We start from the raw sequence: 22,285 nt of genomic DNA, 5'->3' as shown, positions 1-22,285 counted from the left end.
TTTTTTCCGATTATAGCGCCATCTATCCATAGTTCGAAAAAATGTTTCGAATAAAAGTTGCTTATTTTTACGTAAAGAATCCAAATCTGGAATAAAAATTTGGGGCTCCTATTTAAGATTTTAAAGTAACCCCCCACCCCACTTCCGTAGGGGGTCGTGTTTGGTACCATTCGATAGATTTTCAAAAATATTGATTAGGTGTGTTTTGCAGTTTTTCGATCTAATGTTTATTTTGCAAAATATCGCGGGATTTGTATTTAAAATTTTAAATTTACCCTCCACCCCTCTCCGTGGGGTGTCATGTTTGGGATCATTCGATAGATTTTTGAAAAATATTGAACACGTATTTTTTAGTTTTTCGATCTAACGTTCATTTCGCGATTTATTCGCTTTTTTTTTGTGAATCTTTTTAACTCACCCATTTCCTTACGCCCCGCTCAAATCGTCAGATTTTTTAAACATACACTCTTTTGCATGTACTTAACTTACCTTATTTTAATCTGAAAATTTCGAGTATTTTTAAGGATAGATTTTTTTTTCGGGCCCCCCTTAACGAACTCCCCTGTGTTAAGAGCCAATATATGGTGGAGGTACATCTGAAGGACACCAGGTTTCTCCCCATATGATAATCTGACGCGCTCGAGTAACTGCAAAAATCCCCGCTTGGGCTCTCCTACCATAAATGTGTGGTATTTTTTAATAAAGGTCTTAAAAGGTTTTAAACAATTTATGAACGTTTATGAATACTTACGTGCTTGATAAGTTTGTGGAGGAGGGATTCCGTTAGTGTACACTGGCGGCTCTTGCCCGGCTGGCTGGCCGTTGGGAGTTTGTGCCGCCATATTAAAAGTTGGCATGGTGGGGGATGGTAAACTTGGCATTGTGCCATTAATTGGCTGGCCATTTCCAGGTGGACCTACTGGACCTACAGGACCCACTGGTACATCTGAAAGTGCAAAAATAGATTGAAACAATTGTTGAGATAACAATATAATATGGTAAATATTGACTAAGCGTAATACTGGTCGGGTTTCAAAAATTATTCAAATTACCCAAATCGGATACCCAGCTCACAAAAAAGGATAGGCTATACGAAATAACGCACTTGGTTGCAGGTGAACCATTTCTAATAGCGACAAAACAGTGAACAATCTATTTTACACATGCATATATTTTCTTCGCAAAAGACTTGTAGTATGACCAATACCCATATTATTCTAAGAAATGTTCTAAGAATGTCACAATTATAGATTGCTTTCATTATGTTGTAGGCAGTTTTATTTCTCTTGTCTAAGTAAATATCAAAGATAAGCTGTTTTTTACTTTTTTACTATTATTAAATGTTTTCGATCAATGCCCATTTGCCTCAGAACTTCTTCAATTCTGATGTCATTCTTCAATGGAATCGTCAGCATGTAGCGAAATATCGAACATTATTTTACTTTACATTTTAAACTAAATAGCAGAATGCTATATAGTACATTATTTGACGGTTTTTGCTGTAAATTTTAAAGAACCGTTTGGATTGACATACAATTTGGCATACACATAGCCAACATGTCAAAGAAAAAAAAAGTGATATTGTGCCGATGTGTGCTTTTGCCCTGGGGGTGTTTCACCCCTTCTCGGGGGTGAAAGACAAACGTTCAAAATAAGTCCGAAATTCGATAAAATGACTAATTCTAAGCAACTTTTATTCTATACAGTTTTTTCACTAAGTCAATAATTTTCGAGTTATTTGCGAGTGAATATGTTCATTTTTCAACAAAACGAAGACGTTTTTAGACAATTTTTTGCAAATAATTCAAAAAGTAAGTATTTTATCGAAAAAACCATTGTTAACAAAAGTATAGCTTGTAAAAAAGTGAAAAAAATGGTGTGTACATAAAGTCTCTAGACGTAGTAGAAGCAGAGTTATAGCTTATAGAAAAATAGGTTTATATTCGCCAAACTTCAAATGAATATATTGCAACGTGAAATAACCAAAAAATGAAGCACTTTTTGAAAAAAAATCTCAATACAACTTTTTTAAAGAGTTTAAAAAGCTTTATGTCCATTTTAATAAGTTCTAGCATTAAATGTGAGCAAGGTACGCTCAAAACACAGTTGGTCCGTTTTGATTTGGCATAAAAAATCGGGAAAATCACCCCCTAATTAACAACTTAAATAGAATTAATCGTTACCGCTTCACGTGTTGCTTTATTTATGTTGTGTATATATGATCTGTAAGTTTCATCGATCAACATACTTAGTTTTGAGAAAAAAATGGCTTTAAAATAAAAATTTTAAAATTTTTAATTTTGAAAAAATGTTTGTTGTTTTTCAAAATAACTTAAAAATTGTTAGCAATACCAAAAATCTCAAAAAGTAATAAAATGTACGTTTTGCTTTTCTGAATATTTTGGCCTTTTTGTTTTCCTGTTAGACAAAAATCGGTTATGCTATGGCTGTTCAAACTTTGCATACACAAGGGATTAGTGACTCGTTCAAGCCATTTTAACTACAGCCTTTTCAAAAATAAACACTTTGAACCGCTGAGACTTACAGATCGTGTAAAGAATAAATAAGTAAAGTGACTTATGAACCGATAACGATTAATTTTATTTGATATGCTAATTAGGGGGTGTTTTCGCGATTCTTTTTACCAAAAAATAAAAGGTACCAACAATCTTTTGAGCATAACTTACTTCCTTTTAAGGTAAGAAGTTTTTGTATGAAACAAAAATAAACCTATTTTTAAACACTTTAAAAAAATTTAAATGACTGTTCCCCGAAAAGTGTTCCGTTTTTTGGTTATTTCTCGATGAAATATTCGATTTAAAATTTGACGAATAAGAACCTACTTTTCATTAGCTACAACTTTGCTTTTACTGGGTCTACAGACTTAATATATGCACAATTTTTTCCATTTATTTATAGGCTATTTTTTTATTGAGAATATTTTTTTCGACAAAATACTTACTTTTTGAGTTATTTGCGAAAAACCGTCTAAAAACGTGGTTATTTTGTTTAAAAATGAACAAATTCACTCGCAAATAACTCGAAAAGTATTGGCTTCATGAAAAAACTCTAGAGAACAAATGTTGCTAGAATTAGTCAGTTTATCGAATTGGGTAATTCCGAACTTATTTTGGAATGTTTTCACCCCCGAGAAGGGGTGAAACTCACCCAAAGGGCAAAGGCACACATCGGCACAATATCACTTTTTTCTTTGACTTATGAGCTATGCGTATGTCAAATTTCATGTCAATCCAAGCGGTTCTTTAAAATTTAGAGGTTTTGCAATAATTTTGGAAATCTTGGAAAGTTGGGCGAGAACACTTCGTCAACGGAAAATTGGTCGACAACATTTGGTCGAAAAACAGTTGGTCGAATGCACAATTCATCGAATGGACAATTAGTCGACGAACATTTGATCGAATGGATTTTTCGTCGACAAACTGTTATTTTATCTTTAGGATAAAGGGATTAATGGTGACAAACGACGGGATGTTGTTTTTATTTTTTTAACGTGAATAAATATTGTATTAGGGTGATTCCATTTCAAATAACTCAATTTTGGATCAAAAAAACTTTTGGATTTCCGATTTTTCTGAAACTTGGTATATAGCTTCTGTGGGACGTAAAAATAAGACATTTAAGGTCAAAAAATCTTCTTCTTCTTTTTTTCTCAAAATGTTATTTAATGCCCTACAACCCTTAAAACCCGAGTTAGCCACTTTTTTTTCAAAAATTCACCGGGGCTTTGTTTGTAAATATTAGAAAATTTGAAAAGCAACATTTAAACGACTGAACGATCATGTTTACACAAAAAAAAATTAAAACGTTTCTTTTAAAAATGAGTCGTCCACGATGCGCCAAAAGTGAAGAGTTTAAAAGTAAAGCGATCCTTACCCTCTTGATTTTATTATCAAAAACTTAATTCACAACTACACATTTATAAAAGGCGCAATATCTCCGGTTCTTACCAACGAAAATTGATGTTCTTTTTGAAGTGAATACTTCTAATCGCTTGGTATGGAAATTTGATGCCAAATACTAAATTCGTATTTGGCGTCATTCAAAAGTCGTAACGCGAGTGCTAAGCTTGCGGTATACCGTACATATATAACACTTATTTTAACTTTCATAGTAAACCTGATCCTGAATTTTCTACTGTTTGACTGGTTTCAGGGTGACTTCAACTATAGGTCCCGAATTTTAAATAATTAATTGGGATTAGGTCGTTTTAACCCTAGAGGGGTGATGTATTAAATTCTTCTTAAAAATAAAGTGCGACACATGCATTTATGGTAAAACTAAATATAGATTCCAAATTTTCTATGATCGGCTATGTTCGGGGTGGTTTCAACACTATAGGGGTAATTTGTAAAATTTTTTCAAAAAATACAATAGATACGACACACATGTTTTTATAATAAATCACCCTGAAACCAGTAAAACAGTAGAAAATTCAGGATCATACTATGAAAGATCAAATAAGTGTATATTACGGTGTAATATAAATACGTAATTACGGTATACCGCACGCTTACCACTCGTCAGGATTTTTTTATAACTCCAAATACGAATTTAGTATTTGGCGACAAATTTCCATACCAAGCGATAAGAAGTAATCACTTCAAAAAGAACATCGCTTTCCGTTGATTAGAACAGGAGGTATTGCGACTTTTATAAATAATGTGTAGTTGTGAATTAAGTTTTTGATAATAAAATCAAGATGGTAAGAATCGCTTTACTTTTAAACCCTCCAATTTTGGCGCATCATGAATGGCTCATTTTTACAAGAATCGTCTTGAATTTTTTTGTATAAACATGATGTTTCAGTCGTTTAAACTTTGCATTTTAAATTTTGTAATGTTTATAAAGAAAGCCCCGTTTAGAAAGAAAGTTTGTTATAGTCGAAAACATTGTACGGAAATGACTCGATTCCCTAACAATTTATTTACCTCAGCATCTCGCATATTTCGTCTTGTCCGCAAGTGCCCCCAAATTTGACTTGTCCAGAAATGCTCCATTCGCAAGTACGCCGACACCAAAAAGAAGAACGGTCCAGCATCACTAATTAAACTATCGGTTTATATTTGCTGTCTACTCTCCCACCGCAGCCAATTTTTTTATTAAATTTAAAAATAATTAAGATTTAGAAAAAAATTAACAAAACCTCAAAAAAAATAAAATGAAAAATACAATATTCCAGTTAACAAAATAAAAACCAACAACCCGTCGTTTGTTACCATTAATCCCTTTATCCTAAAGATAAATAACAGTGTGTCGACGAAAAATCCATTCGATCAAATGTTCGTCGATGAATTGTCCATTCGATGAATCGTGCATTCGATCAACTGTTTGTCGACCAAATGTTGTCGACCAATTTTCCGACACCGTGCAATATTTTACCGTTAAAGAACGTACTAATAAACTTAAATATGATTTTACCATGCGGAATCTGAGCGTAAATTTAAGATCACTTGCAATAAAGAACAGCCCTATTCTTAGAAAAGCGTTTCTAGCTTTTATCTCCAGCTTTCTCTCTTCTGATCCGAATCAAGTGAATTATTAATTAGGCAGCTGACAGCTTTCCACCAGCTCAATAGAATGTCGGTTAGTCGATGAATTTATTGCGGGAGAGCAATTTTTAGAAATATGATCATTCCTTTTAGTTTGTTTTTTCTAAATTCCTAGTTCTAAATAACCACAAGAAACTCGTAAAGCAATCGCTTATAAAACTGAATAAAATAAATTGTAAACAAATTCACCTGCTATTACTTTATTTCGTTGGAAATAACCACAATTTTAATTTACGTATATTTTGACGTCTCGATTTCCATTTATAATAATACAATAATTCAAAAATGAATGACCATTTCCAATTTAGTTGCAACACGAAACTACAGCCGCATCATTATTCTAGTTCAATCAGAGAGTGCAACAAGCACCTCTACCGGTTTCGAAACTTATTAGTCTCTCATCAGGAGGCATACAATAATTGTATTTGTCTCATTTATAATGACAAATCAGACATACATTATACATTTTAAAAGTAAGAACTTGACAATGTTTTTGTCAATATTTTTAGGTGCCTTCCAGCGATGACTTTATTAGAGCGTTGTTTATTTAACCCTGCATTAGTCGCTATATGAGATTTTCTCTCACGGTCTCAGAATATTGCACACATGCACACAACTTTTTCCTTGATAAATTACACATGCTGTACTTCCTTCTAGTCTCCTAATTATTCTTTCTCTACAATGTCATAGGCTCAGATGGTGGTTCAGTTGACTTAGTATGGCCCGATTGTTAAGTCAGTGTGCTTCACCTGAGATATTCTCTCATCGCGCGACCACCGTAGATAATGTTATTTAGCGTTGTTTTATAGTATTATTTCATATTGTAGCATTATCTTATTTTGTATTTGTCATATGAATCGTGCAAAGACAATTTTAGAACTTGCCCTATTGCAGGGCAATAAAATAAAGGTACTAGTACAAATTTGAAATTTGTAACTATTAAAATATTAAAATTAATAAAATTAATATTATTTCTCCATTTTTAGATTAAAATGTACGTATATCCCCCGTTGATATTAGCTTGGGCCATCGTTGATCTTTCTTTTTTCCAGTTGGCCACGCCATTTCATCCTTTTGGATTCTATAATTTCCTGAATATCTATGCCCATACGCTCTCTGATTTCAGTATTCGTTATTCTATATTCTTTGTGAGTGGGCAACATCTACGCCAAAAATTCATTTCCATTGCTTTTATTTTGGCTGCATCTTTTCTTTTTTATTTGTTATCGAAAGCTCTGAAGCATATTTAACAATACTTTCTATGATACTACAATTAAAATTGTGATTATTTCCCATCGAATATAATAGATAACATAGAAGTGCAGCAATAAAAGAGTTTCAGGATTTAATTGATCAGTTTAATGTGAAGTAGATATATAATAAGCAGATATACCCAGTGCCCATATTGTTCTATTTTTTATTTAAAAATAAAAAAAGCAAAATATCTAAACATACAAAAAAAAACTATTAGACTCTTGCGAGTCCCAACAAAATACAGTATTCTAAGAAAGAAATAAAAAAAATAAGAAAAATCAGAAAAAACTGTGAGAATTGAACTATTACGTGATTGGTCCGATAAGTACTTATAGCATCTCCGCTCGATAGAGGCTCTATGTGAAAAGAGCTCTTGAATGCTGTATACGGTGACTATCCTCCTTCGATGGTGACAGACAAAAATTGGTGTAGTGGGTTGACATGTTGAAATCTTAGGCATGAGCAAGCTCTTGGCGTAATAAGTGCCGTGTTTTCTCACTCAAGACAACAAGCACAACGTCGACGAAACATGGATCTACCGGTACTCACCAGAGACCAAGGAACAGTCGATATATTGGGCGTCACCCAACACCGTCTTCAGAACGTGTTCCACGGAACCATGCTCAGTACGCCACTGCCAATGACTAAGCAACGTTTTAGACCAATTGAGCCTGTATTTTGTAGAGAAGCAATGGACGATTCTTCGAATGTTGTTATCGGGCGTCCTAAAGGATTGATGTCTTATTGCTTAATAGTTGGGGAACCGTCTTTTGCCGTACTTACTACAATATTGGTTGTCGTTTGGCTTATGTGATCGTTCCATTATATTCTTCTGTTTTTTACCCAGTTATTAATGTTCACCACCTTGCATCTCCGTCGTATATCTGTACTTATAGTTGTGTCCCATACTCTTTTACCATCAACTTTTCGAATACTGTCCTCTCGGCCGGAAAGGTAATGGCCACCGTTTTTTGGGATTAACAAGGTATGATCTATATCAAATTTCCGGAAAAGGACAAAACGGTCACTCGTCGCAATGCAAAGCCCACTATTAAATCAAAAAGCCTACTTGGCAGACCCCGAGACAATGTATTTTTCCTCTTCTTCTTCGTTACGTGCCATCTCCGCGACGAAGGTTGGAAATCATCATTGCTATTCTCACTTTTGATACTACAGCCCGAAAGAGTTCAGTTGAGCTGCATCCAAACCATTCTCTGAGAATTCTCAGCCAGGACATTTTTCTCCTACCTATGCTGCGCCTTCGTTGAATCTTGCCCTGCATAATTAATTTTAGGAGTCCACAACTGTCACCACTTGTTATATGACCCGAGTATTGAAGTTTTCTTATTTTGATGGAATCCAGTATCTCCCTGCTATTCTGTATTCTCCTTAGTACTTCCTCATTGGTTATTCTGTCTATCCAGGAGACTCTCAGCATTCTTCGATACGTCCACATCTCAAATGCTTCCAATCTATTGAGGCATTGCTTATTGAGAGTCCATGTCTCCATACCATACAAAAGAACAGAAAATACATAACATTTTGGTACTCGCTTTCTAAGATTTAGGCTGAGGTCTCTACTACATAATATTTGTTTCATATTAGTGAATGCACTTCTAGTCTTTTCTATTCTAATTCGGATTTCTTTGGTATAATCGTTTGTTTCACTAATGTTTGTCCCTAAATAGTTATAATTCTGAACTCGTTCTATCGTCTTATCATTTACGTGTAGATTTATGTTTCAGACAAGTTCAATAAGTTGGAGCACCGCTAGTTCAAGCATGTCGAACTAAAAGGAAATTGAAATATTGAACAATAAATGGCCCTGTTCTTAAGGTGCCTCCTTCATTACTCAAGGTTGGCTAGAACTACAACAAATTGCTCTATATCTGGAGCTGTTCTTAGTATCAAATGTGTATCCATGCCTGTCCAGTCTCTTACGTTCTTCAGCCAGGAGCATTTTCTTCTTCCTGGACCTCTTTTCCTTACAATTTCTCTTCCATTATGAGTCGCAGAAAGTCGTATTTTTCTTCTCTATAAATATGTCCCAGATAACTCGTTTTTATGTTTTTTACAATATTTAGGAGTCTCTATCAGTCCCCATTCTTCTCAGAACCTCGTTGTTGGTCACGTGCTCTGTCCAAGAGATCTTCAGCATCCTTCGAAAAACCCACATCTCAAAGGCGTCTATACGCCTCATACTTGTAATTCCGAGAGTCCATGTTTTCACTCCGTACAGCAATGTGGAATAAATGAATATATTTTTTTTTGGTGTCGGATATCCAACGATAAGTTAAAGTTTATTACAGTCGGAAAAATGAAAGAATACCCATGAACGATCATATCAAGCACATATTTTGGATTTGCTGCCTTTTTCTATAAATAAAAAACGAGAGAGCTAGATTATTAAGTGTTGTCTACAAAGCAAAAACGTTATCCAAGACATACGCAGTTACATATTTATAATTTACAGAGTGAGACGGCGATACAATTGTTCAACGTAGTTATATTAATTTAGTAGAAAATTTAAACTCAAACTTGACTATTTCTGTACAGTGGAACCTCGATAAGTCGGATTAATCGGGACTGCGGCCGATCCGGGTTATCGAAAATTCGGGTTAGCCGGAGAATATGGTAAAAATTAATAAAATACGATATAATTAGAGATAAACTGCATTATAAATGCCAAAACATGAAATCCATAACATGCACAGTACATCTAAATTATGTACAGTTGAATAGAGTATTGTTTATTTCTTGGTAAAAAACTCAGTCGAAGTGAAAAAATTTTTGTTTTGTCTGATGAAAGTAGGTCCGGGTTAGCCGGACTTCTGGGTTATCGGGGGCCGACTTATCGGGGCTCCACTGTACTTGTAATGTCATTCTTAGAAAAACATTCAACATGAGTAGAGATAATGATTGTATAAACTACTATTCGCGTAATCGTGCTGGTCAACTATAATCTGACTGATTCGATTTCTGTCACTTTGACAGTGAAACTGGGTTAGGTTTGGTAGAGTTTATAAATTTTAATAATCAGTCGTATTAACTTGAATAAATTCAGTTCTTTTAAGAGCTATTATATTGTATTTTTGGTTTGGTAAGTATTTATTTAATTAAAATACGTCAATAAAATTTGTAAGTAATCATCTGTCAATATGGTTAACTTCTGTCTATGAGTTCGCCAAACGTGTATATATTACTCTGACTTTTCAATCATAGTGTATGAAATTACAGATTAGTATATTTTTACGAATGTACATTTTTATTTGCAAATAATGTCTGGAAAATGATCTGGATACCTAATGATATGAATTCATTAAGTTTACTTTCATTTTAATCACTTGATGCAGCTGACATAAACGATAATTTTAAATTCCTGTTAATATTTACGTCCACTGTTAACATTAACATGGAGAAATTCCTAATACTATGTTTGCTTACTCATTATTTTTGTATTATTAATCTATATCAAATAATTATTTACGGTAGTAATAGTAACATTTATCACCAATAAATATATATTATCAGAAGAAGAATAACATCGCAAAATTTTTTGACACATTCTTACGTAGCGAAAAATCGTACGGAGTAGTAGTCACATCCGTTTATTTTCAGTATTAACTTAGTTTAGACTTTGTTTTGACTAGAAATTTTTGATTTGATTCGTATGCATATCATCGATGACGCATGGGTGTTCTTTCATTTTTCCGACTGTATGAATTTTTTCCAATCTTTTCGTTTTCCACTTTTCCAAAATTTTCGTTTATCTTTTGGAGGCTAAGTATTTATCGGACCGCCCTAGTATGTTACATAAAGCAATTGAAATAAAGATCGAAATTATAAAAAAAAACGACAAAAAAAAGTATTTATTTATGTATTACCTCCGTAATAAATCGGAGTTATTTCCTCCATAATCCATGAAGTTCTCTTACCTGATGTTGGCGGCAATGCAGAATTCGCCATTCCGTTTATCGGTGGATGGGGAAGTTGGGTTGCTATCGCAGCCATTGGATTAATGTATGTTCCTTGTGCAGTTGCCGCTGCCATAATAGCAGCCTGTTGTTGGAAAATGTCGGACTGTAAAACAAAACAACAGCAATCAGCTAAATTATTATAAACTTTGAAAAATAATATCAAATTTCCAATTTATTTTAGGTATTATGTTTATATAGGATTTAGCAACAATAAATTATTGGTGTAACGAAATAGTTATTTATGAAACAGTTCGTGAAGTATGCTTTTTGCGAACGCACGCGATATTTAGAGCACGAGCGACAACGGAGCGAGTGCTATACATCGCGTAAATTCGCAAAAAGTACTTCACGCACAGTTTCATACAATATTTGATCTACTCTTCGATAAACAAATAAAAACACTATAACTCTTCGTCACTGGAATTGATTTCAATTCTACAATTTTTAGAACTTTGACATTTAAAAATCGTAACTACTTTCAAACCACAAAACTGTCAAAAATTTTGTTGTAAGTCATTGCTCATATTCATGCCTATTCTGTAACTCATTTCGATGATAATAGTCAGTAAAATTGAATAGAAGTGGCCAATAAGGTGCATCGAAAAAGGCGAAAAAAATTTTTTTTTGCGATGGAAAAGTAATACCTTACAAAAGTTGCTCAATCAACTGTTAAGTATTTTGGTAAAATTTTTTCGAAATTGGAAAATATCTTCGGTCCCCCCCCCAAGACAATTAAAAATTTTGAAAAAATGTTAACAGACGAAAAATTTTTTATTTCGAAACGAAAATGTAATAGCTCACAAAAGTTGCCTAACACACTATTTACTATTTTAGTAAAATTGCATTGAAATAAAAAAATATTTTCTGCCCCCCGCGGCAACTAAAAATAAAAAAAAAATACATTAATATGCGAAATTATTTTGTAAGGGAAATGTAATACCATATAGAACTTGAATAAATAAATTCGGTTTAAATTGGAAAATATTTTCTGGTTTCACAAGGCAATTAAAAATTTAGCAAGCTTGAGAAAAGTATACTAAAACATTCTTTTTATAACAAAATAGCCTAACTTATCCGTCTCCCTGACGTCACCCAAGTTTTTTAATACTAAAATAAATATAAAGCCAAGTACAAAATTAGGTATATAAATATTACAAAAAAATATGGTAAAAGCATTCTATTCGAAGATGTCTTCCGATTTAGCATTAAAGTGAGGCATAGTTTTTCTGGAATCAATAAATTCGAGTTTTTATATATCCATCCCTCGAATACGCTCCAAAAACTTCTAGAGAAGCTTGTGTCACAAGCTTGACAGATCGTTCTACACATTGTTTGTGGCAGTGATATTTCTCAATCTCAATGTTAAAAAGGTCTAAGTTAGGATTCTTAATAAACTCTCGCAGATTGTCGCACGAAAATCTAGAGAATATAGATGGTTCTCTAAGGTGATATTCTTGTTAGTTAATTAACTCAAAGTAGTCGTTTGAATTAAAATTTTTATAGGAGAAAGTTTGAAGACCCTCACGTTTTTTGATTTGGTCACTGGCAAACTTCTCTTGATATCCAAGGGTAGATCATTTAAATGTCGCAGACATACATACCACTGAAGCGGTTTTTTAAGATGTTCTTCTAACAGCCGTATTACATCACCCTTAACGCCAGTATTTACGACTGTATCGCCACATGCAATAGCTGGAATTGATACTTTCCGATATACCATATAGCGGATACACATATCCGAAATATTTGCACCCTGGCTCATGCACAAGTGTTATGTGTTCTTCCACGATCGATTGACCATAAAACTTGGTACTGTTTTTTACTTGAGCTAAAGTTTTGTCTTTGCGTCGGTAACTTTCTTGTTTTACCGTTGTTCTCTCAGATTATACAGGGTGTCCAGAAACTCTACCGACAAACGAAGACAGGAGATTCCTCAGATAATTTTAAGTCAATTTAACCCAATTTACCTAGTCCGAAAATGCTTCCTAAGGGAGCTAGAGCTCTTTGAAGATGGCGTCTTTGAACTAGTTTTTTTTAAATACCTCCCGAACGCTTCAAGTTAGAAAAACGAAAATTGGTGCACATATTAGGAGTTAAATCGATTTCATCTATTGTGAATTTCTAGTACCAGTCATAGGCGTCCGTTTTGGGTGGGGCAACGGTTACTTTATCGCATAACTTTTTTGTCTTTAACTTTTAAGCATTTCTGATACTGGATTATTAAATTGTGAGGTATTCTAGTACTAAAAGGTACTCTTGCTTTAAGTCGGTAGGACACACCGTTTTCTAGAAAAATCGATTTGAAAACTTTCTGTTTTGTGAATATCAAAAAAAAAATTAAAAAAAAAACTATTTAGAAAAACGAAAACTGGTACGTTTATTTATATTCCAGAGATGAATCGATTTCATTAATTGCGAATTTCTAATACCGGTCATATGCGCCCGTTTTGGGTAGGCCAACGGTTATTTTATCGCATAACTTTTTGTCTTTAATATTTAAGAATTTTTGACACTAAATTATTAAATTATGAGGTATTCTAGCTCTAAAAGTTACTCTTGCTTTAAATTGGTAAAATACACCGTTATTTTATGAAAAGATTTTTCAATTTTTTTATCAATTTCAGGAAACGAAAAATTTCAAATTGATTTTTCTAGAAAACGGTGTGTCCTACCGATTTAAAGCAAGAGTACATTTTAGTACTAGAATACCTCACAATTTAATAATCCAGTATCAAAAATGCTTTAAAGTTAAAGACAAAAAAGTTATGCGATAAAATATCCGTTGCCCCACCAAAAACGGACGCCTATGACTGGTACTAGAAATTCGCAATAGATGGAATCGATTTAGCTCTGCAAGATAAATATGTGTACCAATTTTCGTTTTTCTAACTAGAAGCGTTCTGGAGGTATTTAAGAAAAACTAGTTCAAAGACGCCATCTTCAAAGAGCTCTAGCTCCCTTAGGAAGCATTTTCGGACTAGGTGATCATCATCATTCTCTTTGCCTTATCCCTATGCGGGGTCGGCTTCCCTAATTGCATTTCTCCACACAATTCTGTCTTGGGTCATATCAATGTTAATCCCCTTTACCAACATGTCCTGCCTTATCGCCTCCCCCCAGGTCTTCTTTGGTCTTCCTCTCCTACTCCTTCCAGGAATCTGCACTTCAGCTATTCTTCGTATTGGGTGATTAACGTCTCGACGTTGAACATGACCGAACCATCTTAACCTATGCTCTCTCATTTTGGCATCAATTGGTGCCACACCTAGACTTCCCCTAATATACTCATTTCTAATTTTATCCTTCTTTGTCACTCCACTCATCCATCTAAGCATTCTCATTTCCGCCACATGCATTCGTTGTTCCTCTTTCTTTTTCACTGCCCAACATTCAGTTCCGTACATCATAGCCGGTCTTATGGCTGTTTTATAGAATTTTCCCTTCAGCTTCATTGGAATTTTTCTGTCACACAACACACCACTCGCTTCTTTCCACTTCATCCATCCAGCCCTAATTCTACTGCATGCATCTCCATCTATTTCTCCATTACTCTGTAATACCGATCCTAGGTACTTAAAACTATTGCTTTTCACAATCATTTCACCATCCAAAGATACCATTTTATTTGTAGTAGCTCCATCTTTAACCCGCCATTACACGCGCTATGAGGGAATACCTCACCATATTTGTTTATAACCAATAAAATCGTCTTAACTCATACGATACCCTTGAGCACCCAGGAATGCCTTTAGCATCGTTCATGAGAGGGTATGAAAAAGTTATAGAATATTTCAGGCGGTCAGTGTGCTCTGTGATACTTAAAAGAAGTGACATCCCTCTTCAAGTGAGAGAATTCCTCACTGCGCGTGCAATCACGGTGAAATCTCGTTTCTATTATCTCAAAGAAACTTTTAAATTTTTGTTTAATATTTGGGTAGGTTTAATTAAAATATTATTGTTTAGGTTAGGTTAGGAACAGTGCCGCACCGAGGGGGTGAGTTTGGGGGTTAAAATCCCTCCCAAAGCATATAGAAATATATATAAAAGAAAGTAGGAAAATGTAACTAGTCTTTCACAAATAATACAAAAAACTTTCGGTACCCAAGCCAACCCCCCACCCCCCCAGAGGAAAATTCTAGGGGCGCCACTGGATAAGAATCCATTTTTAAATTAACCTATTCTAATTGAGAAATAAGCCGCAATTTAACTTTAAAAATTGATTTTATTGACGTTTCGAAATCCACCTCGGGCGTCGTTATCAAAATACAAAATATTAATAGTTAATTACATAAATGCCACAAAGAAACAGCTTCAGAACAGTTGTTAATTTTAATTTGTATATTTAGTAAAATGAATTCGCGTAAAGAACGCCAATTACTTCAGTGGCTTCCTGAAATTGAAAATAAGGAAAACTTGCTTTTGATCTATATTATTTTTACTTTTGTTTTGTTAAATTAATAAAAAAAAAATTGGTTTACGAGACCTTCTATAATATGTGAGTACAGTTATACATGTTGACATTCATTCTTCCTCGAAATAAGTCGAATTGATGAAGGTGAGGGCGACGCTCATACGCGTGCAACCACGTCACAATAGAAGACGCGTGTAACGGCGGGTTAAATGAACATTCCAAATACTCTGTTTTTGTCCTACTAAGTTTTAAACCTTTTTCCTCCAGAGCTTGTCTCCACTGTTCCAGTTTTTGTTCTAAGTCTCTTTCACTATTTCCTACTAACACGACATCATCAGCATACATTAAGCACCATGGAATGTTACCCTGTAGTTTCGCTGTTATCTGGTCCAAAACTAATGAGAATAAATACGGACTAAGCACAGAGCCTTGGTGCAATCCTACTTTCACATGAAATTTATCAGTCTCTCCCACACCTGTCCTAACACTAGTCGTTACTCCCTCATACATATCCCTCACAATCTTTACATATTCACCAGGGACTCCTTTCTTATTGAGTGCCCACCACAGAATCTCTCGAGGAACTCTATCATATGCTTTCTCAAGATCAATGAATACCATATGAGCGTTTGTTTCTTTACTCCTGTATTTTTCCATCAACTGCCTTATAATGAAAATTGCATCTGTTGTTGATCTACCCTGCATAAAGCCAAATTGATTCTCGGATATTTCGGTCTCTTCACGTATCCGTCTGTCAATTACTCTTTCCCATATTTTCATGGTGTGGCTAAGCAGTTTTATAGCCCTGTAGTTTGCACATTGTTGTATATCTCCCTTGTTTTTGTAAACAGGTACCAGTATACTGCTTCTCCATTCGTCTGGCATTTGTCCGACTTCCATAATTCTATTAAATAGACCTGCTAGCCACCTTGTTCCTGTCTCTCCCAATGCTCTCCATACTTCCCCAGGAATATCATCTGGTCCTACCGCTTTTCCTTTCTTTATTTTTTGAAGCGCTTGAGCCACTTCCTCGTTGGTTATTTTGGTGACCATTGCTGCTACTGTCTCCGTTGACTCTACAGGCTGTCTGTCAAATTCTTCATTTAATAAGCTGTCAAAGTACTTTCTCCATCTCTTTTTGACTTCCCTTTCGTGAACTAGTATTTTATTATTTTCATCACGGATACATCTAATCTGATTAAAATCTTTTGCTTTCCTTGCTCTCTGTTTGGCTATTTTATATATCTTCGTTTCGCCTTCCCTGGTATCAAGTTGATCATATAGGTTTGAATACGCTTCTGCTTTGGCTTTTGCTACTGCTACTTTCGCTTCCTTTTTCGCCACCATATAGTTTTGAAGATCTGTGTCGGATCTGGTTTCTTGCCATTTTTTATATAATTTTCTCTTCTCTTTTATTTTTCCTTGTACTTCGTTTGACCACCACCAAGTCTCTTTATCCTCAAACTTTTTTCCTGACGTTTTCCCAAGTATTTCAATAGCAGTCTCTCTAATACTACTGGCCATTTTTCTCCAAATTGTATTAGGGCTTCCTTTCATGTTCCAACATATTTTTTCTACTATTCTTCTCCTTAATAGACCTTCTTTCTCATCTTTCAGCAGCCACCATTTGATTTTTTGTGGTCCTCTCCGATCATTTTCGGACTAGGTGAATTTGGTTAAATTGTCTTAAAATTATCTAAGGAAACTCCTGTCTTCGTTTGTCGGTAGAGTTGCTGGACACCCTGTATATGTTTTTACTTTCCCTATGAATCGAGCTTATCACCATTTTTCTGGGACCTCTTTGATTTAATAGAAATTCGCGCTCATCCAGAGACACTTTTTGAGATTTGCTACAAAGACAATTAATCAGAGTGTCACATTTGCATGCTGCAAGATCGAAACGTGTAGTTTTACTTTTGTTCTTAAAGCATTGATTTTTATTTTTGTAAAATTCACTGTTTTGTCTGTTCTCAAATGTGTTCATACGTTTCATATATTTGTCATGATAGGCTTTTAAAAGCTGAATAATTCTTGTATGTTAAATTATTGGAATTAAAGCCGTTTCCATATTTCCTCCAATTTAATTGCAAGCTGTTCGCAAATACCAGAAAATTCTGGCTCTTTCTTGCTGAATTTTTTATCCTCTTGCAATCACAAAACTTCATCGCTTGTTTGTATTTCTGTAAAACATTTTCAGGTATATTTGGTGGTTGCCCAAAAATGGGGCAGTCCACAGCATATCTTGATTTTATTCCCCATGGTCCTAGTTTATCTATTTTAAAAATTTTTAATTTACAAACAACAATAATAAGAAAGTAAGGCATCGCACCAAACATAAGTGAAAATTACACGCACGGACTCACGAAGCGGGACATTTCAAAGGGGTTGGGGAGACTGATAAAACAAATAAAACTTTAAATATCGTTTAAATTTGTAATTGACAACATTTTAAGATTTTTTATTTATTGATCTTAGATCGAGTTAGCACATATTTTATTCCAAATAATATAAATTGAAATTTCCACAAAAATGAGATATTTAATAAAATTCAAGGTCGTTGGGAGGGCAGAAAATTCGCTTAGAAAAAAAATTAAAAGTACTAATATGCTGAAAAATAACACTAGCAACTTTTTCACGCTATTAGATATAACATTTCCAACTTTTATTTTTTCGATGCACCCTAGTGGCCAAGTCGAATAGAAATAGTCCAAATCCGTATTCCATAACTACTTCGGAATCTCTACAATCGTAATGTGAATAGAAATCCCTTCGACAGCATTTACCCTGTCGAGATGAGATTTCGATTATCGGAATTGCGGTTGACGCAAGCGCATTTTGGTTTATTTTGACATTTATACTATATATAAAAATAATTGATTACTACTTATTTATAATTATTTATAGTATTTGTACCTACCTTTTTTTAGCTGCTTAATTTTTAGTCTGTGGTGTTATTTATTTAGAGAATTATATATTTCATTTAGACATGTTGTACGAGTATGAATTGGACCTAACCTTATTTATTTGCTACTTGGCGTCTGAATGGGTGCGTTCACCAGATGCAAACGTTGGCAATCAGTTTGCGCTTTATGCTTCTGAACGACTTGCTAACGTCAAACATGTTTGGAAAGCGGTCGCCATTTTTGCAAACATAAAATATTTAAGTTGAACTTTGCAAACGTGTTGACTATTGAAAAAATATGGCGGGAATTTAAATTCATCATTAATGCAATCATCAGAAATCAAATTTTGTCAACGGTATACGAGGTATGTCAAAAAATATGAATTTCGCTCAAGAGCAAACTACCTTTATATTTCAAAATATCAAAAAATTTTATTATGAAAAGTTATTTGTAATTAAAAACCATATTCCAATAAGCAATAACAGCCTTCTACTTGAAAAAAAAAATTCTGAAATTTTCCTAAATTACCGATTCCGAACATCATTTTTATTTATTAGACATGTAATAACTCTTTTATTAATAATTTTAGGAAAAAAATGTTATTTTTCATAAAAATCTGTGCATGGTCTAAACCTCAAAATGCAACCATCAGTTATTCAAGTTTGTTAAGTTTATACGAGGTGTGTCAAACAATATGAATTTAGGAAGAATTTAGAAATTCATATTATTTGACACACCTCGTATAATATTAACAAACTTGGATAACCGATGGTTGCATCTTGAGGCTTAGACCATGTACAGATTTTTATGAAGAATAACTTTTTTCCTAAAATTACTAATAAAAGAGTTATTACATGTCTAATAAATAAAAATGATGTTCGGAATCGGCAATTTAGGAAAATTTCAGATTTTTTTTTTCAAGTAGAAGGCTGTTATTGCATATTTGAATATGGTTTTTAATTACAAATAACTTTTCATAATAAAATTTTTTGATATTTTGAAATATAAAGGTAGTTTGCTCTTGAGCGAAATTCATATTTTTTGACATACCTCGTATACTGATGACAAAATTTGATATCTGATGATTGCATCTTAGGTTTTAGACTATGCAGAGCACTTTATAAAGAATGACTTTTCTTCGTAAAATTGATATTAAAAAAGTTTCCCCTGTGGTTCCAAGTTACGCAGACACCGTGTATAAGAAAAAGTTTACAATTCTACATCCCCTCCATTTTACAAAAATTGGGAAATACTGTGTGAAAAATATTTTCCGAGAGTGAAAAATATACGTTTAAAATAAGCTCGGAATTGGATAAAATGACTAATTCTAAGCAACTATTGTTCTATAGAGTTTTTTCCCTAAGTCAATACTTTTCGAGTTATTTGCGAGTGAATAATATGTTCATTTTTAACAAAAAAAAAACATGTTTTTGGACGGTTTTTCGCAGATAACTCAAAAAGTAAGTAGTCTAGCGAAAACAATATTCTTAGTAAAAGTATAGCTTATAAAAAATTGAAAAAGATGGTGCACGCGTGAGGTCTGGAGACCCAGTAGAAGCAGAGTTGTAGCTCATGAAAAGTAGGTTCTTCTTCGTCAAATTTCAAATCGAATATTTCAATGGGAAATAACCAAAAACAGAGCTCTTTTTGGGGAAAATTCATTACAACTTTTTAAAGTGTTTAAAAAAGGTTTATTTTTGTTTTTTAAAAAAACTTTAAACATTAAAAATAAGTGAGTTACGCTCAAAATATTGTTGGTTTCTTTTATTTTTTGTTACAAAAATCGCGGAAATCACCCCCTAATTAGCTTCCCAAATAAAATTAATTGTTACCGCTTCACAAGTTATTTTACTTATGTAATATTTATATTATCTATAAGTTCCATTGGTTCAAAGTGCTAACTTTTGAAAAAAATTGTGTTTAAAATAAAACATTTTTTTTTATTTTGAAAAGAAATGGAATTGTTCATGGAACTAACTTAAAAATTATTAGCAATACCAAAAATCTTAAAGAGTAATAAAATGTACATTTTGCTTTTCTAAATATTTTTGCTTTTTTGTTTCCTTATTAGACAAAAATTGGTTATGCTATGGCTGTTCAAAATTTGCCTAAACTCGTGATTAGTTACTTCTTCAAGCCGTTTTAACTACAGCTTTTTCAAAAATAAGCACTTTGAACCGATGAAACTTACAGATCATATAAATAATACAAAAGCGAAGTAATTTGTGAAGTGGTAATGATAAAATTTATTTAGGGATGCTAATTAGGGGGTGATTTTCACAATTTTATTACCAAAAAATAAAAGGGACCAACAATATTTTGAGCGTAACTCACTTACTTTTAATGTTGCAAGCTTTTTAAAAAACAAAAATAAACCTTTTTTAAAGACTAAAAAAGTTGAAATAAATTTTCCCCGAAAAGTACTCCGTTTTTGGGTTATTGCACATTGAAATATTAGATTTGGAATTTGATGAAGAAGAACCCACTTTTCATTTGCTACAACTCTGCTTCTACTGGGTCTACAGACCTCAAGAATACACCATTTTTTTCAGATTTTTATAAGCTATATTTTGCTAAAAATAGTTTTTTCGCTGAAATACTTACTTTTTGAGTTATCTCCGAAAAACCATCCAAAAACATGTTGTTTTTTTTCTGTTAAAAATGAACATATTCACTTGCAAATAACTCGAAAAGTATTGACTTAGGGAAAAAAACTCTATAGAACAAAAATTGCTTAGAATTAGTCATTTTATCCAATTCCGGACTTATTTTGAATGTATATTTTTCATCTTCGAGAGGGGCTATTCCCCTCCATTTTTGTAAAATGGAGGGGATGTAGAATTGTAAACTTTTTCTTATATAATAATAGACAATTTCAACTACATATTACCAAATTTTCATCCTTCCTTTATTTTTTGGGGGTCAGATTGTTCTTTGATCGGGCTAATCTGGGATTTCCCGAAGTCTCTGTTCTTATCATATATTTCATCGTTTACCCTGCTACGTAGTGGTCTTGTAGTTTCTTCCAATTAGAAATTGTTGCATTTACAGGGTATTTTATAGATGCAGTATTTGGATATTCCTTATGTGTTGTTAGGTTTCGTTTTGGACAAGATAGATCTCACTGTACTGGTTCAAGAAAATAATCAGTGCGCTCAGAAATAACAGAAGCTATTAACCAGTATGAAGCACTGTTGTATTGCTTAAATTCTCTAACAATATTCTTTTCCTCTAGCCGAACGAAATTACAAGCCAGCTGTGATTGTTACTAATTATTTGATTATAGTGTGTATTTTGGGTTTAAGAGTTTGGTCACTCGAAGAAAGGACAAAGTGGCGTCCTTTTTGAATAATTATTTTTAACTTGTTTTCATCATTTTATTTATTTAATATTTCTGTTTTCGGTGTTAAGCATTTTTGTGTTACAACAAAGCTAACATATGTTAATTATTGATCGTTTTCATCGTTATCATGGTTATCATCGTTATCATTTTCTGCTGTAATACTTGTTTGTTAGATGTCCTGGACTATAATCATTTCCTTATATTTTTTTAAAATTGATACTGCTGCTAGGTCTCCCCTACAATAATTAAATCCCTGTAACTTTTTGCGGTGTTTTAAGTTATTCGAATAACTCCAGATTCGAAAATAATTCTAGCCGACTTTATGCTGTTTTAACAAGTCTTAAAACTTAATATACAGCTATATTATTACTTAGCTCCGAAGTACAGACGGCGTCAGAAAGTTATTGTCCCGCAAAGCCACAAAACAAGGCAACTGCCAAAATTCCTTCAGAAATTATTAAACCCTTAATTTCCCGATGTTCAAATTAAAACTTTAATAACCACTTTCTAGGACGTTAAGTGTTTATAAAACGTACTGTTTGCTGTTGAAGGGTTCGCGTGACTGCCTTTTCAAGAAATTAGCAAATTGAAGCCTTCGGTGGTTCGGTGCTCTTATCTGAAAGTCATGTTCTCTGTTTGAACCGAATTTCGTCGATAGCATTTACATTGATTATTATACATGAAGCGGTTACGGTTTATGCACGAAATATTGTATTATATTAATTAATGATTTTGTACAGTGAATTCGACAAATAATATTCGTGTTTGAAGGAAATATTCTATATAATAAAATAGTAAGTGTCTAGTAAATAGGTCTTGTCATCACA

General features: G+C 33.4%; 1 protein-coding gene across 1 annotated transcript in view; it reads right to left on the bottom strand.

Annotated features, from left to right (window-relative positions):
* The window catches only part of LOC114346825 (CUGBP Elav-like family member 4), a 686,200-nt gene that overhangs the window by 69,543 nt on the left and 594,372 nt on the right, over positions 1-22,285 (bottom strand). The window contains exons 6-7 of the mRNA XM_028297581.2: positions 10,760-10,904; positions 752-946 (exon numbers count right to left, since the gene is read on the bottom strand). Coding sequence (XP_028153382.1) covers positions 752-946; positions 10,760-10,904 — 340 coding nt within the window. The remainder of the gene's footprint in view (positions 1-751; positions 947-10,759; positions 10,905-22,285) is intronic.

Source organism: Diabrotica virgifera, chromosome 4, assembly GCF_917563875.1.
Source record: "Diabrotica virgifera virgifera chromosome 4, PGI_DIABVI_V3a".
NCBI classification, from domain to species: Eukaryota; Metazoa; Arthropoda; class Insecta; order Coleoptera; family Chrysomelidae; genus Diabrotica; species Diabrotica virgifera.
The sequence above is the reverse complement of the archived record's forward strand: the minus strand, read 5'-3'. Positions and strand labels throughout refer to the sequence as shown.